This window comes from Nilaparvata lugens, chromosome 1, assembly GCF_014356525.2.
Source record: "Nilaparvata lugens isolate BPH chromosome 1, ASM1435652v1, whole genome shotgun sequence".
Classification (NCBI taxonomy): domain Eukaryota; kingdom Metazoa; phylum Arthropoda; class Insecta; order Hemiptera; family Delphacidae; genus Nilaparvata; species Nilaparvata lugens.
In genome coordinates this window covers 13107133-13128741 of record NC_052504.1, presented here as the reverse complement: position 1 = coordinate 13128741, position 21609 = coordinate 13107133, and the positions used below count along the sequence as shown (strand labels likewise).

General features: G+C 33.6%; 1 protein-coding gene across 2 annotated transcripts in view; it reads right to left on the bottom strand.

Moving 5' to 3' along the window:
* LOC111064051 (glutamate dehydrogenase, mitochondrial) overlaps positions 1–20859 on the bottom strand; it is a 35642-nt gene extending 14783 nt beyond the window's left edge. Inside the window, exons 1-4 of one of the 2 annotated variants that reach the window (XM_039430671.1) lie at positions 20064–20859; positions 4846–5046; positions 1363–1449; positions 32–219 (exon numbers count right to left, since the gene is read on the bottom strand). In XM_039430671.1, coding sequence (XP_039286605.1) covers positions 32–219; positions 1363–1449; positions 4846–5046; positions 20064–20481 — 894 coding nt within the window. In that variant the 5' untranslated portion in view covers positions 20482–20859. The remainder of the gene's footprint in view (positions 1–31; positions 220–1362; positions 1450–4845; positions 5047–20063) is intronic. The other variant, XM_039430663.1, reaches the window with a different exon arrangement.
* Positions 20860–21609: the final 750 nt, after the last annotated feature.

The window sequence follows — 21609 nt, the reverse complement described above, 5'->3', positions numbered from 1 at the left end:
GAAGTTTGGGATGATGGAAGACATTACTGACCTGGACAATGAAGGTCTTGCCGCCCCATCCTGGAGTCGTGCCAATCATGCTCATGTAGTTGGCCTCCATGATGAAGTTCTCCAGACCGTGGAAAACACCTCTTCCAGTGGCCGAAATTCTTCCATGAATACCTCCCTGGTTGATGGGCTTTCCAGTCACGCAGGCATGCGCGTTGATGTCCAAATGACCTGCAAGATAACGCATTATTATAACGGATATGATTCGATTGATCAAGGCAGTGTCAACTCGTCATTTCTTATTTGAAATTGATATTACAAACATATTCGAAAACAATGGACTAAGTAAAACATTTCAATGCATGGAAGGCTAGTTTATAAGAGCTATTATGAGATATTGCGACAAGAGAAAATTAAATTGATAAAACGAACATGTTCAAATACAATTGACTAATTAAAATATGCCAATGCATGGAAGACTAGTTTATACTGGTAAGAGCAATTATATTGTGGGGATATCGTCCCAGTACTCTCACATGTATTTGCATGAATAAATTCAAGACGAGAACTAAGCGGATCAGCAATGAACTGATGAAGATTCATTAACATACAATGTTCAATTTATAATACAGATTATCAAGATTTATTAGATTATTAAGATTTATTAATAAAGCTTTAATAATATTTTTTTTTAAAAATCTAAATAATTTTAATGAAATAGAAATGAATAGATTCGCTTGGCTTAGAAGTACCCTATAAAAGTAAAGTTGCACTCTATCCAATCATAGATTGCGACAAGACAAAATTAAGTTCCATTGGATACCCACAGTTGGAATGACATAGCTTGAGTTGTATTTTATTAAAATTACTATGATAAAATTGAATTTCGAGTTGAATACAGTAAGATATTATTTTCTATTATTGTGCTTAGTAGTGGCCTAGATAATAATGAGGCGTTTGTGTTGGCTGGGACGCGTTGAGAAGATGAGTGACTCAAAAGTTGTAAAAAAGGTCTTCAGAAACAACCCAGGTGGGAGAAGGCTGAGAGGACGTCCGCGAAAGCGTTGGCTGGAGGATGTGGAGGACATTAGGAAGCCCAGCTGGGTGTCAAGGGATGGAGACGTAAGGCTGCCGATAGAGACGAATGGAGAGACTTTTTGAATGAGGTCAAGGCTCTGAATGAGCTGTACCGCCAAGGAGTAGCTGTAAGCGTTATACAATAGAGTATTATTGTATAAAACAATAGAGTTCAATATACCATGTTCAAATAGATTATACTAAATTTCAACAAAATGTGGAGTCCTAATGCTAATAATATTCATGTGATTTATATTGAATAGATATGAAAATTTCTAGAAATTTCAATATACTTACCAATAGTCTTGGCGTAGGTGTCAGCAATCCAGGACATCTCTCTTTCACCAGTTCCCATGTCAGGAGCTGGCACATCCACACCAGGCCCTGCAAAAACAATTACAATTACATTGTCACAAAGTGAATTTTTGTGACGGATGGAGAGCCGTCGTCCAGCGTAATTTAGCGAATTTATTCTATTTTAGAATTAGAATAGGGTCGACTGCCGGATATATTTTGTTAGATTTGCAGTTGTGTACATGCACATCATCACCATCGTCGCCAACCCCTATGAATCAGCAGCAGCCGTATCATCAAAACGATAAGCAGCTACCGAGTCGGGTTGGTATCGCTCTTCATGAAATTTCTGGAATAGAAATATTGTTTACCGGCCTGATTTAGTGTAGCAATTACTATCATTGTCATCATTTGCTGCACCCTTAACATCAGGAGCAGCTGAATCAAACCCTGTCACATGACCAGTGGCGTGATCGTCTTTTCAGACTCTCATTGCTCAGGAAGCTCTTTTCCCCCGGCCTCCTAATTTTCAGCGACCCGGTGCAGCTTCAAGAAGACCTGGGAGAGAGCAGTTGTTCGGTGAACGGGTTCGTGTACGGCTGCGTTCCGAGCGGCCCTCCTAATAGTGGTGTACTAGAGGGTTAATATTCTATTCTGTATTTTAGTGAATGGAATATTGTATGTCGAATTTCCGACTGTATCTGAAGAAAGAACTTCCTGGGGGATTTTCTTTCTTGTCGGTTATTTTTCCTAAATTCGTATCACTGGGGGTGAACGAGTTATCCTTGGTTTTGAAACCTGTAAGGGATCTCAAGTTTGTGCTACAAATAGTTGAGTAGGGAATTTAGCTAGGCTCTTAAAGCGGGTTATTTTTGAGTACTTAATTTATAAGTCTCGACTCTGTCGCTTCACGACGTTTTAATTAACTTTTAATACGGGAAGTGAGGATCGGTTCGCTATATTCTCCGTATCAGTATCCACGTCGATTCAGGTAATCGTATGTCAGGACTGGTAGTCCATATATTTTTCCTTCTCTGTAGTAAGGTGGCCTTTAGTTTAAAGAGTAATTTTTCTCCATTTAATTTTTATTCTTGTAGGGAAATCCCTGTCCTTTTTAAGAATAGTTTTACTCAATTAATTTTTATTCTTGTGGGAAAATCCCTGTTCCTTTTGAGAAAAGTTTTCTCGATTAATTTTTATCCTTGTAGAGAGATTATTATCATTTATGGTAAATTTTCCTTGCTTAGTTTTCATACTATAGAGTGGCCCTGTATTTTAAATTCGCTTAGCAGTTTCTGACTTGCTGTAATTCCAAGTAGGAAAAGTCCAATCCTTTTCCTAGAGAGCTCAGGTGCAGCTTGAGTTCGTCCTTGTCGAAGTTTCTAGACTGCGACGTCCATTCTCTTTCTTTCTCTTCACTTTCCCTATTCTAAAATCCTTCTAGCTCTCAGGTACAGCTTGAGGACTTCCTCGCCGAAGTTTCTAGACTGCGGCATCCTTTCTCTTTCTTTCTCTTAATTCTTCCTGTATTAAAATCCTTCCTGATCTCAGTTCCAGATTTGAGATCGTCCTAGTCGCGGGTTTTCAGACCCGCGAATCCTTTCTAAAATTCTTAGAAACCTGTCTTCTTTAATAGCAAATATTATTTGCTGGTTTTCCCTGTGGAAAATACCTCATACCTCATAATCTTATTATTGATTCTCTGTTCCCTATACCCTATACCGTATACCTCATACCCTGCACCCTATTCTCTATAGCTTACACCCTATACCGTGCCCTATTTAACTACATCTTAAATACTACTAATAACTCCATAGTTCCGTCATACCTTTACCCCATAGCTCTCACCTTAAATCCCATAGAAAAACCACATCCCGGGCTTGCAGGTACAGCTTGCTCGCCGTCAATTCGCAGTTGGTTCAGATTGCGTACTACCTTTACAAATAGAATTATTGGTAGGGGTCTGATAGTCAGATCCGTCTCCTTGTATAGGGTTATCTTAATCTCCCTTAACACCCACCCTGTATTTCAAAGGCCGAGGGCCGAATCGGCCAGCAACGGCACGGGCAAACACTCTTCCCCTGAAAGTAAAAATCTCGCGAAAGAAGCAGAGGGTAAAGAATCAGGATAGAGGGAGAAGTGTAGGTCCGGTAACTCCACCTGTCAGTACGGCTACTGACCCCGACCCATATCCGACTGTAGCTAGTCCGCGTTGTAGCAATACTTCGCAATTATTAGGAAACCTAGAGGGTGGAATAGGTCATGCTAATAACATTCAGTACAAATGCATTTTGGTGTTAATACTACCAACTACTGACAGCTATATGAAGTTTGTCCAGACAATATTCAAGAGCCACACACTTCAAAAAAACACTTTTTAACTAAATCGGTTGAAAAATACGATGGCAAGGATATTAGCCAAAAACTTAGAGAATATTGTCAATGAATGGTAATGTATACAAATTTGGAATCACATCATAGATGTACTCTTAACAACCATGACAATGCATCAGTGAAACATATTTTTCATTTTCCAAGATATAAATATTTATGACGAAGACCATTTTCAGTGCTCTATAAACTATAGAATAATCTAAAATTCTAAATCAAGAAGGTTCTCTTCAGATTGTTGCAGTAGCAAATATTTCAACATGAGATGGGGATTATCAACGCCTATTTTGAACGTAATTTCTATCATTTATGCATTTTCAGACTTTATTTTCTCTAAAAAAATATACACTTTATAAAGTCAGCACCTGATTAGCATTGGTCTGCTATCCTTGTCTGACATTAGATAAAGCAGATAGCTGTATCTTTTTCTAGCACTGCACCTTTCCCAAATAGTCTGTAGACTATTACGAAAATACCTAGTCTATTTAATATCAATTATTAGAAATTATGATTGAATCAAGGAAAAGGTATTTTGAAAGGAATTTATATAATTAATCATCATAAACTATTAATATTAAATCAGATATACCGGGATGACATAAATCGAAGAGAGAGTCTTCCGCTCCTATTGTTTGAATCATGCTGTCTACTATAGAAGATGATAGAAATATGAAACTAGGCAACGCTGCCGTCCTATCATTCCCACTGGCTTTATAACATGAATCTGAATATAGGTGGAAGTTGATGTAGTATTTTTCATTATAATTTCCATTTATAATAGTTGTTTCTTCAAGCTTCATCCAATAACTGTAGTATGACTATTATACTACAATAGTATTGTTTTGTGATATATTTGTATGTACCTGACGATGTCCATGTATTTAGCAAAATACTCATGACAATAAAGAATGATTTTAGAAAGTATGATGATGATGATTATTATTTTTATAAGACCCCTCTAATTCACGCTGTCGTCATCATCCCTTAATACCAATGCGCAAGTATGGAACTTATTAATTATTATCAGGAAACAATGAATGAAGGAATGAATAAATAAATTAATAAGTGAATGAATAAATGTATAGGAAATATTACCGATGAATCCCTTCTTGGCCAACTCGAGCGTGAACCTCCTGGTGATCTTCTCGAGTTCGTTTTCGCTGTAGTTCTTGGGGTTGATCTTGATGCCAGCCTTGGCTCCGCCGAACGGCACGTCCACGCATGCGCACTTGAATGTCATCAGGGCCGACAACGCCTTCACCTCGTCACGTGACACGTCGTCCGAGAAACGAATACCTATCGCAGACAATAATAAAAGGGGATTAGTTTGTTAATCAAGAGTAAATTCGTAGAGCTTTTTGTTAGTGGGGAGACAATATGTTGAAAAATGACCATTTAGCTCTTTAATCAAATCAGATCGAATCAATTTATTGCCATTTGAACAAAAATAATAAAGAAATTCTAATAAGAGAAGCATATAGCCTAGATATCAAGTCTATCACGAGTAAGATCAGAAATAAAACTTGAAACATAAAACTAACAACTTAAATTTACCATTATCAAGTTTATTGAAATATTTCTCCTTTCAATTATTTCCCTATGGCTGCTACCCAGCAAGGAGAACATTTGACAAACAGGCAGAAAAAAATGGAATCATAAAAAATGTTAGTTGACAGAAAGTAAATTCGTATGGTTTTTGTTAGTGGGGAGTCCATTGTGGGAAGGTTTCACCTCGCCTGAATTTATAATCCAAACCATCAATGGGGGCCTCACGACTGTCTTACTTTATTAATTAGTTATTTCAACAGTTATTGCAATGCCGATTTTGGACTCGCATTCCATTTGATTGAAATTCACTCAACAAACTATATAATTGGTGCACTTGAATAATCATCAGGTGATCTGGTTCTCGGTATTATGTTGAAAATGGCCTTAGTCATTCTTTAATAACTTGACAAACAAACAGACGAGAAAAGTTCAGAAACCCAGTAATGTTTCCTGTGCGGCGGTATTCAAGAACAAAAAAATCATAATTATAAACTTGATTAAAAATATTAAAGCACAAATATTTAATGATGACCTTGATGATATCGTGACACAGAGAGAACAAAATTCTAACATAATGTCTTATCCAATGTAACATACTTCCTAAGATAAAGCTTTTTTATGTATTATTTATTTATTCATGAAATTGATTCAATACAGTGAAAAACAAGAAACAGTCCAGAATTTCTATTACATTTTTTAAAGCATTTTGTTATGAGCCTCAAACATTTTTATATGTCTCGCTTCGCTCGTAATATCCGAATAGCCAGTGATAATAACATTATTACACCCCAGCTGAGCTTCTGTAGTAAATTTGAACATTTTCTATTAATTTGTTCTCGATAAAGCTGAGAAAGCGCAAAAAACGCTGGAAAAACACAGATTTTGGGCGTATCTTTGGCGTTATTCCAAATTCCTTCTAGCATAACATTATTACACCCTAGCTTAGCTTCTGTACTAAATTTGAACAATTTCTGTTCATTTGTTCTCGATAAATCGAAAGCAAAACAAAAAAACGCTGGAAAAACACTAGTTATGGGCGTATCTTTGACGTTATTGCAAATTCCTTCTAACACAGCATCATTACACCCTAGCTGAGCTTCTGTACTGAATTTGAACATTTTCTGTTCATATGTTCTCGATAAAGCTGAGAAAACGCTAAAAATGCTGGAAAAACGCAGATTTTGGGGCGTATCTTTGGAATTTTTTTCAAATCCGTTCTTAGTGCGCCTCTAAAGGGCCAACTGAACATACCTACCAAATTCGAACATTTTTTGGTCCGGTAGATTTTTACTTTTAGTTCTGCGAGTGAGTGAGTGCCATTTCGCTTTTATACATATAGATAATAATATAATAATAATCGATTCAAATTTGCAATGAAATATACATAAACAGGAGTCCTTGGTTCCATTTATATAGCTTTCATTAGATATTTGAAATAATAATTATTATATTAACATTTTTTGATAATAATTACAAAAAACTTGACATTATATCATGTAGGCTACATGAATTAATTACAATTTTCAAATGCATAATAGCTTTGTCATAATTATTAATAGTGGTCTTTCTTTTCCTAGAATTATTGTATATAATCTGAACTCAGGAGTAACTGTTTATGTACACTTCCTGTTTCAATGAATCAGAAAATACACTCTAAGTTAGAATAAATTTCATGATATTTCATAAAAAAATCCTAGCAACTACCATGATTTTTCACTACCCAAGGTCATAAATTGCAATATCAGCACAATTGGATAATAGCTTTGTCTTAATTATTAAGTGGTATTTTTTTTCCTAGAATTATTGTATATAATCTGAACTCAGGAGTAACTGTTTATGTACACTTCTTGTTTCAATGAATCAGAAAAAAAACACTAAGCTAGAATAAATTTCATGATATTTCATTAAAAAATCCTAGCAACTACCATGATTTTCTACTACCCAAGGTCATAAATTGCAATATCCTGATAATAAGTTGATGAAAATATACTCATTAGTTGGGTAGTTGTAAGAATAAAGTACCTACTTCATTGTGTAATGTAGAATTAATATTGGATGATTTGAAATTTTATGAACATTTCACATCACCTAAACTCTCCAACATTATCTGACCTTCTCTTGCCATATTTACCTACTTGATGATGTGTTTATAATTATTGGGAGGTTTCAAGGACTTTCTACAGACTGCACTCAATTTGTATTCACTCCACTTCCATTCTGCAGACTGCAGTACATTAATTTCGTCACGCCAAGGTGCAATCAACAATATTCTTCTAAATTCATAGTTGAATCAAGTTTCTATTTCCAAGATAATACCCATATTATATAGATAATAGATATAGATAATTATACAAGATAATACACAGATTTTCATTAAAACCAACATTGAATTACATAACGAGAAAAACTATTCCTACAAAACCGATACTTTGAATCATAATTTTTAAATCTATTAAGATTTTCCATCAGCCGCTCTATATAAGAACTATTTTTGTCAAAAAATTGAAAGCTGATTTCATCGAACAGATGAGGATGGAATACTAGATTGAAAAATATCCTTGAACCTTATTTTGGAATAATGTAGTGTACTTCATATTAAGAATGTCATTTTTTATTGGAACCTTAGATTAATTTCAAGTGAACTGAACATAACGAGCCATAAAATGTAGCAGGTGACCTACAATGTAAGCACTCAAACTGATAAGAGACATTAATCCAGTAGGAGGCCGATTGAATTGCTACAATAACCTTATCACAAAACTGATAAATCATGTGATTTCAAGTGAGTGTTTCTAGAGGAAAAGTACTTAGCATATCATAACTCATCAAAAATTGTTTTCAAGTACATTAAATTTCCAACTTAGTCGAATATTTATCGAAATCAGTCCCATAAAGATTAGATCTATGAACAAGTTTTTATCGAGACAAAATAAGGAGGCAAGTAGAACACCAAGTTGCCATGAGTATGATCAACTATCAATACACTATTTTCATTGAAAAAGTTGAGGCTCACGATCCAAAAAAATCTACTAATCACTGATAATTTTATTTAGGCTAATTTTATTGCAATGGAGTTTGTGCCTGAAAGTATGATTTGATTCTAGATAATTGTTATTGAATCATGGTGATTGAGATCATCGAATGTAGTAGTATGTAATACATTTATTATTTAATCTACTATGTTAATATTAAAATTACTGAAAATTTCTCATCAAAAGTAGACAATTAAGTTCTTCTCGCGTTAGTCGAGCCGTGAACTCTAAAATTCATTTTGAAAATGAGAGTGAATGAAATGAATTTGGTTGGGGAAATGGATTGAGAAACCAACCAGAATGAAATTGAAATTGTGTCAATTGGGATGTGACAGCCATCCGATGATGGCTGTCAATAGAACTGACAAAATTGACGATGCCAATAGAACTGGGGAAGTTACTTTTGTAGAAGAGAGATAGAAATCGTTGTGAGTATTATCAGTTCATTGTCTTTCCTTTCCACGCCCGAATGATAAAATTTGATGGTGAGTGAAATATACAGAAAATTCGAAGTTTAACAAACAAAAATATTGATTTAATCAGATTGTTCAAATAATTGTATACGTCCCGAGCTTAAATTTGATCTAACAATATTGGCATTCTATTGATAATAAAATAATGCTATTACTGCTCGATTAGAGTCCCAGAAGTTGAAAAACTAAGTTTATTATTCACCTATTTGATAATACTAAATGAGTATAGGCTGATCATTGCAAGAATTATCTTGGTGAAGTAAGATTGTCTAAAAGCTCTCAAACAACATAATACAGTATAGTATGCAATACAATATATATTAAGTTGAAAAAATCCAGCAGTGTCTACAGGTAATTTATTATTTTTTATGCTACAGTACACATGTTGTACAGAATGACTTCATAGGTAAATAAATCATTTCATGATAATCTATAATTAAATGACTTTCAACTCAACTTTGACTGGCCTCATCCTCTACACACTAAACTCAAAAGTACAATCATCAATATTATGATCCGAATGTATCTCGAAACAAAAAACGTATATGAATGTTAAGGCCAACTATTTAATTGCTATATAACATGTAATTCAATGAAACTATCCATCTCAGCACAGTATTCATAGAATGAAAGAGTCAGAACGATACTTCATGATATCCCCCACGAAGAAACCAAAATCCTCAATTTAAAACTTAAAGCTAATTTAAAACTAAAGTGAAATCAATCACGAAAATAATAGCCTCGCCTACTCTAATAGTAATGGGAGAGAGAGTTGAAGCATTCACTAAGTTCTTGAGTCAATGCCAGACTTGAATCACATGTTTCAGGATTGTCGATGACGTATGCCTGCCTTATTGTAGTACGTCGCACGTGCTATGTATGCTATTTGGCCGTAAAGAATAGAAACTACCCAGCAGTCTGTTGGAGTGTATCATATATGGTGCCAAAATATCAGTTCTAGATGGAAATTAATTGAAGAGTGTTGATTATTGAATGCATAGAGAGGTGTCAGTAACAGAAGAATATAAAACTATTTGGCCATAAAGTATAGAAGCTACCCACCACAGCATTTGATAGTGTATCTTTTATGGTGCCAGAGGTATAACTTGTTGACTAAAATTAATTGAAGAGTGATGATTATTGATTGGATAGGAAGATGTCAGTAACAAATGTAGATAAAACCATAGAGAAACGATAGCATAAGTAGATATCCCATGGTATAGGGCGTTTATGTCGCAACTTTTACTGTTATCCCAAGCCGATAGTTCACGTAGTTCTTTCCTATGCAGCTGTGTGACGCTGATAGTCTCTCAAATTGTGCCATTCATACACTATCACCCCAACAAAACAGTAAAAATTGACAATAATCGACAGTAATCGGCTTGAGATAACAGTAAAAGTTGCGACATAAACGCCCTATACCATGGGATATCTACTTACGCTATTGTTTCTCTATGATAAAACTATTTGATCATAAGGTATAGAAGCTAACTAAGCTAGACACCATAAGTGTCTCTTATGGTGCCAGAAGTATACGTTCTAGATGGAAAGTAATTAAAGAGTTACGATTATTATAGAGAGGTGTCAGTGACAAAAGAAGATAAACCTATTTGGTCATAGAGTATAGAAACTACCCACCACAACATTTGATAGTGTAACTCTCATGGTGCCAGAGGTATAAGTTGTTGATTAAAATTAATTGAAGAGTTATAATTATTATAGATTGCATAGATGGGTGTCAGTAACAAAAGAAGATAAAACTATTTGGCAGTAAAGAATAGATACTACCCAGCAGTCTGATGAAGCGTATCTTATGGTGCCAAAAGTTTGAGCCCTAGATTGAAAGTAGTGAAGTGTGATGATTATTAAAAAGAGGTGTTAGTAACAAAATAAGATAAAACTATTTGGCCATAAAATATAGAAACTAACTACCCAGCATTCTGTTAGATTGTATCTTATGGTGCCAAATTTATAGTTCTAGATTTAAAATTCATTGAAGAGTGGTGATTATCGAATGCATATGTCAAGAGAAGTGTCATAGGTGAGTAAATTAAAGAAATATAGAACTCAAACTGAGGCGTGCATTTGGGCACGTTTTTTCTTCCTTTTACAACCTATTAATAAGTATGAGAGGCCGGTACGCACAGTGTACGCGTCCTTCAAGTAGGTCACCCATCCACACTAAACTCGAAACAGGGTTGGAATTAGGGGGCACGTGTTTAGATATCGATTCGGTCTCGGCTCGCAACCGAAACAGCGTGCAGCTCAGACCTCACTCACCACTCAACTGCTTCACGTTAATCAACGCCCTAATGGAACACTAATTGAAATAGCTTCATTCTGTTCACAGTGATCAATCTGAGAAAGTAATCAGGAACTGGTCTCGTTTTGTCGCAAACCCTTATCGTTCGATCTAACCGCACAAGTCTAAAAAGTAAAATTTATTGATCTTATTGAGTAAATTGGGAATTCAATTGATGAAAATAGTGATGAAGTAAAAGCACAATATGTTGTATTTTCTATAGGTAATATTTCATTTTTACAAAAACCAGGTTGGAGGTTGAGCTTAAGGCTCTGCAAAGTCTAAAAATAAACTTTCTACTGGTGTTTTTTTTTCAAGTTTTTTGATTTGTATATCATCAAAGCTATCAAAAAATGAAGAAATTTACACAAGAAAATATTTTTCCCCGATTATTACTTTTAGAGAGATATGAGCGCATAAAGTTTGAATTTTTGGGACAGAACATTTCAAATTAGATACCTAAGAGATAAATCAATGAGATTCAGAGGATAGATTCATGGTATTTTTGATTGAATAAGACAAAAAATTTCCGAAAATATCAATTTTTGAGAAAGCTATTGAATTTACTAAAAATTACCAAAAATAACTCAACTGAAAGTTATTGAACAACAATCAATATTTGATATTGGATCAGATATATACAGTACCGAGATGAATTGATCTACTACAGGAGGCGGTGGAAAATGAGTAGTGACAACTATGGCTTCCTATCGTTTCCACTAACCTTAAAATTTATTTTTAAAAATTATTAAGAGCAAATTATTCGACACCTACTCTGAGTTTTCTAGAGTACAATTCAAGCAATGAAAATTTTCAAGTTCTTCCACAGAAGATCTGTCTCCTGTGATTATAATATTCACATACACTTTCACGGGACATCAGATCGTCATCTACTTCTAAAGCGAGATTTATTTGTATAACAAGCATCGAGTAGGCCTACATGAGAATTGAAGAGAATTTCGATACTCAAATATGAAATATTTCCGAGAGATGGGTGATGCAAATAATATCATTATCACTGGATTCTTAGATAAAATTAGGAATTAAGTGGAAATTTCATAGAAGCCATAACGTTTGATAATAGAGTTGTAATGATATTATTACTTATTATTATTATTTTTTTTTAATGAAAAATTTAATTTTTTTTCAAATGTAATCCTTACTTCAGAACGGAATAACAATGTTCAAAAACATATACCAAAATGAATTATTGACCAATTGATACGGGTAAATCAGTTTTGATTTAAAAACCATGCTGTCCTTGAGAATGAGAACTCAATAATGTGATTGTATGTGATTGGCTGTCATGTTAATGCATTGTTTTTCGTATCTCCAGTTTTTTACGAGGAAAACCAACAACTAGGGAAATTGAAAAGAGGAAAAATTGTCATTAACATTCTCATGAATTGCAAGAGATTTGGAGAAACAGTAAACGGATGAAAAAGCAGTATGCTCCTGATTTTGCATTATTGTATTTTATTCAAATTTACTAATATTTTATACAAATGTAACACAGTGTCTAAACTACAACAAAGGTAATTTATTCTCCTGCCATTTATGTTGTGAAATTTATAATCATGAATTTTGAGAATGGATCTCAACTCAAAAGTGACTAGAGATATGAAGAAATTACATTTTTCTGGATCTTAATAATTCAAAAAATAGAAAATGTTACCTTATGGTAAGCAAGTGATAGAACAATATTGAAAGGGATTATAATCAGACTCAAGAACAACAAAGAAGTTGATTCCCTCTCCAACTACATGAAAATCAAGTAAGTTACCCTAAATGAAAGGAAAAATCGTAAAAAATGGAGTACATAAATTTAACATGGGACTCCTCCGATCTCTGATGGAAGATTCACATAAGACAGATCATCCAATTATTTATCACAATTTTGAGCGTTTACTGCCTATGTGAACGAATAATACAGTTGAAATTTTGAAAGGAATACATATTTCATTCTGTATTTAAATTTAAAATTTGATTATACTGTCAACCTAATTTGGAAATAGCACTTCCAACATATTATCTAAGACATTTAAATTATAGGCTTCTGTTTACAATACTATTCTGAAAATTAGTCTAACATAGGGCCTAAAGGGCCGTAATTACTGTAAGTACGTTGTACAGTACATGTGTAAAATCATAGCAGGAAGAACGTCTCACATTTCAAAACAAATTTGTGAATGGAAAATATGATTCAAGTACCTTTCTGTTCATAATTGAAACATTTTGAAGCTTACTAAGTATGCTACTTTAAACCTCTTATCTCAAATTTCTGTCACACTAATTAAAGTTATGAGCCTTAAGAGATAAGAAAGGATTTACAATTTACTTGAAAATGTTCTGATGAAGCCGTTAAGTGGCTAACAAATTAAGTTAAATGTTATGAATTGATGAAAAACCTCTTTGAGAGAATCGATAGATAATTCTATTACGATAAATGTCTAAAATAAATTAATCTTGAAAATGGCTTGGAAGCCAAAACTAGTTGTTTTTTATACGAGTGTTTATAAAAGTTTTGAAAGGATAGTACTAAGTAATTACTTCTATATGAATATGCTTCTTAAATTAATCTTGATTACTAATGAAAATTAGAATTAACAATTAATGAGAGCTTTAGAAAAAAAAAACTTGAAATTTTGATTGTACATATTCTATTGAAAAACTCCCAGTCCAAAGTTTCCAACAAGGATAAGATTTTGGCACAACTCACAATCAAGTCAATTAGAATTATTACTAAGATAATAATGTTTGGAATGAAACATTGCTTCCTCTCAAATAGCCAGACTATTTTCCCTAGACTACTGGCTGATGGTTTATACAGAGTGCTTCAGAAGTAGTGTCGAACATTTTAGGGTATTGTTCCTGGATAATAGGAGACTACAAATAATGTCATATTTGAAATGTCCAAAACTCAGTGATTATCCTTATAGCTGCCATTTTGTTTTTTTTCACTTGGGAATTTTTATCTCAAGAACAAAATTTTTTATTGATCTGAAATTTGGCATGGATATTTATGCTATAAAAACTCAACTTTAAAAAATAAAATGAAAAATTTACGATGCCGAGTTTCAAATCTTCATCTAAATGAAAAATTTAAATAAAAATTAAAAATTTAATATTGATGTCTAAATGGTGAAAAGTGTTCATGCATACCCTAAAATGTTCGACACTACTTCTGAAACACTCTGTATATTAAATAGGAATTATATTGTATGAAAATAAATTTTTATCTAGCTTCCACTGTTATAAGTTACTACAGTTGAAGTAAACACTGAATAGAAAATTAAACTCAATGATCATTTGGTGGGAAGTAATTCGCTTTTAAAGATAAATCTTCAGTTTAGATTTTGCCAGCAACGAATATAAATTCTCAATAATCAATGATATGAATCTCTCAAATACTGTAATGACGATTAGTGAAATTTGGAACGTTGACAAAATTTGGAACGATGTGTAACAATTTATTGAGTGTCAACATGTTTCAATTAATATTCATGAATAGAACTGCACCCATTGTCAAAAAATTACTTGACAGATATTGTCAACCCTCTAAGCATGAGTTTTCTATTGCAGCCTTGATTAGTCGGGCAAATGAGATTGGTTTATGATAAATTAGAAAAGGATTGGATGATGTCCGATTGACAGGGGCTTGTAGAGCTGGAAATTCCATGTATTGAATTCATCACATTCGAGTTATATGAATAGAACACGAGTATTCTATTATGATTATGTTTCAATGATATACACTTATCATACTTAATAATACTTATTTTAATGAGTGAAATGGAAAGATTTGCTTATCTAGCGAAAGGATGTAATGCAACTCTCTCTATTTTGAAATAAGAGAGTTTCACGGTCTGCAGAAACTCCTCCATGCGTACAGGGAATCTTCCCTTGCGTGAGAGTATTTATTGTCAAGAGAATTAGATGTATATAATATTCATAATTGTATTATTTATCATTATTATTATTATTAGTTTATGCTCTAGATGATTGAGTATTATTTTGTATGCATTGTTTTTGGCAATAAAGTTTATTATTATTATTATTATTATTATTATTATAAATATATTTCGGAATCCCCTTACTATTGTGCTTATAGCAAACATGCCTTACACACTATAAACTAATATGTTTTTGGTTGTATTTGAGATAAGAGTTCCATGTGGATCATAATATTGTAGAGATTTAGGGATACCCTTCGAACTGAACAGGTGAATAGAACAGTTCCCCCAAGCCCAAACCGATCATAGGCGAAATAGAACAGTGGGGTTTTAATGGCGTCAACCGTCCTAGGACCCAATTCGACATCACTAAGCTATGATATACAGGCTGACCACGAGAAGCATTTACATTTTCAAAATAAAAAAAAATATATCAATTTTTCAAGATTCTATTTATTAAACTTGAGTAAAATAGTTGTGAGTATATACCATTTACTTTACGTGAATGAATTTTTTCAGGAAGGTGACGTCCTTCTTCCCTGAGGCAATTTTCTATTCTGTCCAGCAAGCTCTTCCACAATCGTTCCAGTGTACCCTCAGTGATCAACACCACCTCAGTACGTATCGCCGCTTTCAAGTCATCTTGGGGGTTCATGTCGATAAACTTGCTCTTTCAAATGTCCCCACAAATAAAAATAAGTTTAGATGACTTGAAAGCGGTGATATTCACTTAGGTGGCGTAGAACACCTAGGACATACACTGGAACAAGTATGGAAGAGCTTCCTCAACAGAATAGAAAATGTCCTCAGTGAAGGACGTCACCTTCCTGACATAATTTTCTCTAAGAAAAGTACATGGCATATACTTACAACTATTTTACTCTAGTTGAATACATAGTATCTTGAAAATATATGTAGGCTAAATTTTTCTCGTGGGCACTCTATATTTTCAGTCCTAGATTGATAAATTGAACAATACATTCGATTTTATAAATCTCCTTTATGGATCAGATCACTAATTTGTTGTTGCTCACCGAGCCGAGCTAATATTTTTTCTTCAACATGATTGAAACATTCAATGAATAATGCATGACAGTTAGAATTATAATAGGACGAAAGTTTCAATGGACTGAACAAATAGAATTGGTGACCCACATAGAGTGTTACTGCTATAATAGTCTCAGCAAATAGTAGTTATTGTAGTTCGATTTGACAGATGAATGCTAGAACGTTCTGAGCAATCAGTCACAGTTTGAATGTCAACAGAGAATAACGTTGTGGTTGTACCCAAACAGTATATTCAAATACTTGTCCTTCAGACCATTTGAAAGAGAAAAATTATAAAATCTTCCATTTTTGAGAGGAGTTTGTGCCAAATATTCTGGAAAAAATCGGAGATTCTTTCTTGTTGTGGTTATACTAAACAATAGTATATTCAAATACTTGTCCTTCAGTCCATTTGAAAGAGAAAATTAAAAATCTTCCTTTTTTAAAAAGGAATTCAGGACAATTTCTGAAAAAAAAATCAAAGAATCTTTCATTATCGAGAGGAGTTTGTGACTAGCATTCTAATAAGATTTCCAAATGAGGCAATTTGTCAACTCTTTGGACACTAACGAGATATCTTTTGAATTAGTGGTGACTAAATTAGTGGATGGTCAAAAGTTCATAATAAAATTAGAGTGATAGCAATGCATTATATTTTTATCTAGGCAATGCATGATAAAAAGTGTCATTACCAACTAATTTGTCACAGCGCCAATAATAAAATTCGTATAAATCTCTCGATTATCAGTTGAAGAAATAATACCCATACACAGATATTATTGAACCAATTTTATGTAATGGATGATAATCGAGGAACATTGATAACTCTAATAATAAAGGTGCAGTTATTGTTATTTTAAGAAAAGCAATGAGTTATAATAGGGTTCACTAAATTTCAAAAGGCGCGGGCGCGTGAAAACTGATTAATGCTTTCCAAAATGAACACATGGTGGTGTCAAGAGGTGACATAGATTTCTACTGCTGAAAAAACGACAAATCACGCATTTTTTATGAAAGATCTATTTGAAAATTTCTCTCAAGTACTCTGATACAAGTTTGGATGTTTGTCTCATGCTAGTCTGCATTAAATGAATGTGCCATTTCAAGTGCGTAAAATACCCAAGATAATTTAATGACAGTTTGAATTACTACTATTTAGATTTAATCACATGACAAAATCAATTAAGCCTATGCGACAAATAAGCCTATGCGACAATAATAATTTACAACTTATACTTCTTAGCGGGAATCTGTTGGATTTAATTTACAATTGAGCTCTTGAATTTATTAGTTTTCAATTCTTTATGAACTTAGAAACTGACTAGCCGTCCGACTGACCCAGAGTACATGATAATAGGAAGTGACTCCAGTACAGTCCAGTTTACACTAAACCAATACAGTTTACACTAGCTTGGAAATAGGCCTGCTTATTGAGAAAATAAAAAATAATTTTCCCCTCTTGAGTTTCCACTAAACAATCAATAATGAATCAACTAATGAAGAATAGTCTGATAGAATGAAAATGAAGTCTACTTAGAATATAGGACATCCAAAATAGGAAAAAGTAAGTTAAAACTTTCTCTAAATTGATCATCCTGTTCAAATTGAATAGTTAATTATTTATTAACAACAAATTATAATTTTGTTTCCCATTTCGCGTAATTCTTGCACCCAGTTTTCAAGATATTTACAAGAAATAAAAAAATATTGACTAACTTGTAAATTCATTCTTCATTCAATTCTCTCCGTAAGACAAGTCACTACAGTACAAGGAAAACAACGATTTCAATAATAGGGGCAAATAGCTGGTATTTGAAATTGAGAGAATTATTAGTGTGAATGAGAATTGGAGGTTTTAAAGCACAACCAGTCGGAGCGTCTGTCGCTACCAGGTCGTCCTTGAAATTCTGCCAGAATACGGATAGAATTGGATGCTGCTGTATCTTTTATCTCGACTGAATAAATGAGTTACTCTTGTTCTTGCATGCTCTGCACATTATTTTTAGGCTGTTTGTAGGACTTGACTTGGGTCGATGTACTCTCATGATCTTTCCAATTTTCTCAAAATGCTAGTAGTAGAAGGGTAGCTTACAGAAGGTTTTTTGTCGAGCATGGGATGAGTGATACGGACTTACTGTTGGAGAGGCAATAGGTACGCTATAATACATGAATAGTGAAGTAGACAAGATGGAAGCATGACATTCAAATGTCAAATCTGATGATAGGTTTCCTGATAACTGAAATTGGGAAAAATAGCTTTATCAACTTAAAAAACTAATCTAAACTTTTTAATGTTTTTAAATGTTTATGATAGGACGATGAATTGGCAAATTGCACCTACGAATTGAAATTTGAATTGATTGAATTTACTAAAATAAAAATAAATGATAGATTTTTAAAAGTATATAAATATTTTTATAGCTTCTGAAGAGAAAACCTACAAGATGTTTTTGGTTTACACAAAGTAAAACTCTCTTTTAAAAGTTAGTTGAGCTCTGGGTTTTAGTAAAAACAATCATACACATAAATTGAAAAAAAAACATTTTCAAACAAGTTTCTCAATTCAGGTTTGAAGGAAAACAAGTTTTTAGACAAACATAACTGCCGTAACTCCAAAACAATAATTACAGAAATGACAAGACCAGTTGAAGGCAGTTATACCATTTCAGAAGACGATTAGTTCGAATTGGATCAGTTATTTGAGCATAATCTTCTCCTTTAATGCATTTTAGTAACGTTTTTTCTGCTCAAGAGCTAAAGAAGTGTTCTCACCTTCAACTATTGGTTTGTATCTTATATGTGAAGCGGCAATTAGAAGAAATTCATGTTCCAGAGATAATTGTACCCGAAATAGTATATATAATTGAATATTGAATGGAACTGCACTGATACCGGTACTCAATCTGTCTGACCAACTCTCCCCGAGGTACCATTTGTAAATTTTCTAGAAATGTTTTTGTGTTAAAATTTCAAGTTTCCAGGATGATATTTTGGTTGATCAGGGCTATAATATAAATTAGTTGAGACATTTTTTGCGGATAATGCCCACATAAGCTTTTTGCCAGTGTGTGGGGTGAATATGAGATGATGAGACGTCCATACCATCGGCGGGATTCGAACCCACGACCCAGGCGATGCTAGCAGACCAAATTTTGTTAACGTTCCTGACTACTAGACCAGCCTCGCCGCAAATTTTCACACTACAAAAATGTTCATACGGTATCACTTATAAGTGACATACATTATCGTACTCAAGTTGCTTACCATACTACAGTGTATATATTAGTTAGTTAATTACTGAATTACTGAGCGAGTTCCACGTTATAATTGCAGTATTTGATTAAAATTGGTGTTGTTATCCTTGTCTATCATTCAACAAAGCAAATAGCGCATATACTGAAGTGCCAAGAGCCCCCATTTAGCTTAGGTGGCCCTGCTTTGATGAGTGATTGCTGTATTTTACAGCACATAAGTTACCGGTAATTCAATTTCATATAACTTAGGCTACTTGTAATTAGACAAGGAATTGAGGCTAAAGATCATCAAGACTCAAGTTATTAGCATCCATATTCATCCTATTTTGATTTCAACTTATTAAGCATCTAGCTGCTACAAGATTAAAGTGAAGGTTAGTTTGCCGGCATCGATATCGCAACCAACCATTCCTAAGCTTCAAAAGTTGTATCGTTGAATAGAACTTCACTTTAATATAATTATAAGTGTATTCAGTCTCAAGATACTTAGAATTTGTAATGAAGCAATTCAAAACTAATTTTTCTCTAGACTTTTATGTAAGCTATTTTATAAATTACATTTATATGAAAGTTAATTTTATTGATAGAAAAGATAATTACGTCTATTGATAAAATTAAATTTGTGAACTGGCGAAATGATACTAAGCCGGCTTAGTAAATAATTGAGTTCAATAATATATTGAAACTATATCACCATAACTTACCTCCTTTGCAAGGTGTTCTATGCGTGCTGTGCTGGGCTCTGTAGCCGGTAATAATCTCGTATTCGCCACTGTCGCGCTTTACGGGAAAAGCAATTTCTATAATATGATCACATTGCTGCATTCCCATCAAAATACCTTTTACTTTCTTTCTCTTCTCTTCCATGGACAGTTTTCCCTTCATGTCCTCAACAAGCTTATCTTCGGCAATTTGACATGCTCTGTGGAAGAAGTATTCCACCATGTCAAAAAATCTTGGGTTTTCTGCTGTCGGCACATCCTTGAGTTTGTCAGGGATTTCGTGGGCGTAATTCCTTTTAGCATCTACTTGGAGTAATGCTGGAGAACATCCTTTTAGTAAGGAGTTCCAATCAATTTTTGGAGTGACAGCACACTTGGAAATTGTTCTTAAATTCAACATTTTGGTAATATTTGTTGAATTATTTCACTACGTGATTAACAGCACAAGTTCTTGGAACACTAATATTGGAAGATAGTCAACTAATAAAAGTTCAACAAATTACTAAACCAAATAAAATTTTAACGGCGTATGGTAACTATTTTTATCTGCCGGGATCTAAAATAAGCTCACTAACAACTCATTCCAACAGTACACACCTAACGAACAAATTCACTACCGTACCTACTCAGCTAATGGACAGTCAGCTATCGTGACCTCCGTAAAGAAATGAACAGCAAATTGCAAAAGCAAAAGGCAATTTTTGAAGCGGAGCTAAAAAGCCAGCAGAAGCACAGTGAATCACCTGAGCTGAGAAATGTCAGTAGTTCTGAGCTTTGCCGCTGCAGCTAGCGCTAACGCTCATTGGTAAAATGGAGTGGCGCCAAAATATAAGAGTACTCTACACCGATTATGAAAATAGGAAATGTAATAGTATTTTATACTCTTATAAAAAAGTACTTGAAACTTGATTGATAGGTCAAAAGTACTTGAACTATCAATAATTTTCAAATATTCTGAGGAGGTTTTCATAGTATAAATTCGAAGGATAATTTAATATTGAATGTCATCTTGTCTCTAGAGATCAATGTGTTAATTTGCATTTTGGAACTTCTATTCTGCAGATGCGCTTATTATACTAATTTCTCTAAATCAAGAGATTTTAGACTTTTAGGAAATTATTATCGCTTATATTGTTATTTGTATATCATCATGAAATTCCAATTTCTCGATCAAGGGCCATTCCTGGGTAGATCGCGTCAGTCAAATATATCTTTACCATGCAAATAAATTAGTCAAAAAGACCACAATTTACTTGATCACAATAACAGTGTCACAGATCACAAGAATATTCATTAAAAACGTCATTGATATCAATGACTGTCAGCCATCAATTTATCATTGATAATAATTGATCTTATCAATCAGCCACTCACACAAGGCATCACAATTAATTGATGTGACTTCTGCGTTCACTATAGGTACAAGTTCTGCTTGATCTGGCCAATGCTCACCAGATACAGTAGTAAAATTGGTAGTTTTTACACTATATAAAGCGGTCATTCACTATCCGATTTCTTGCCAAATTTG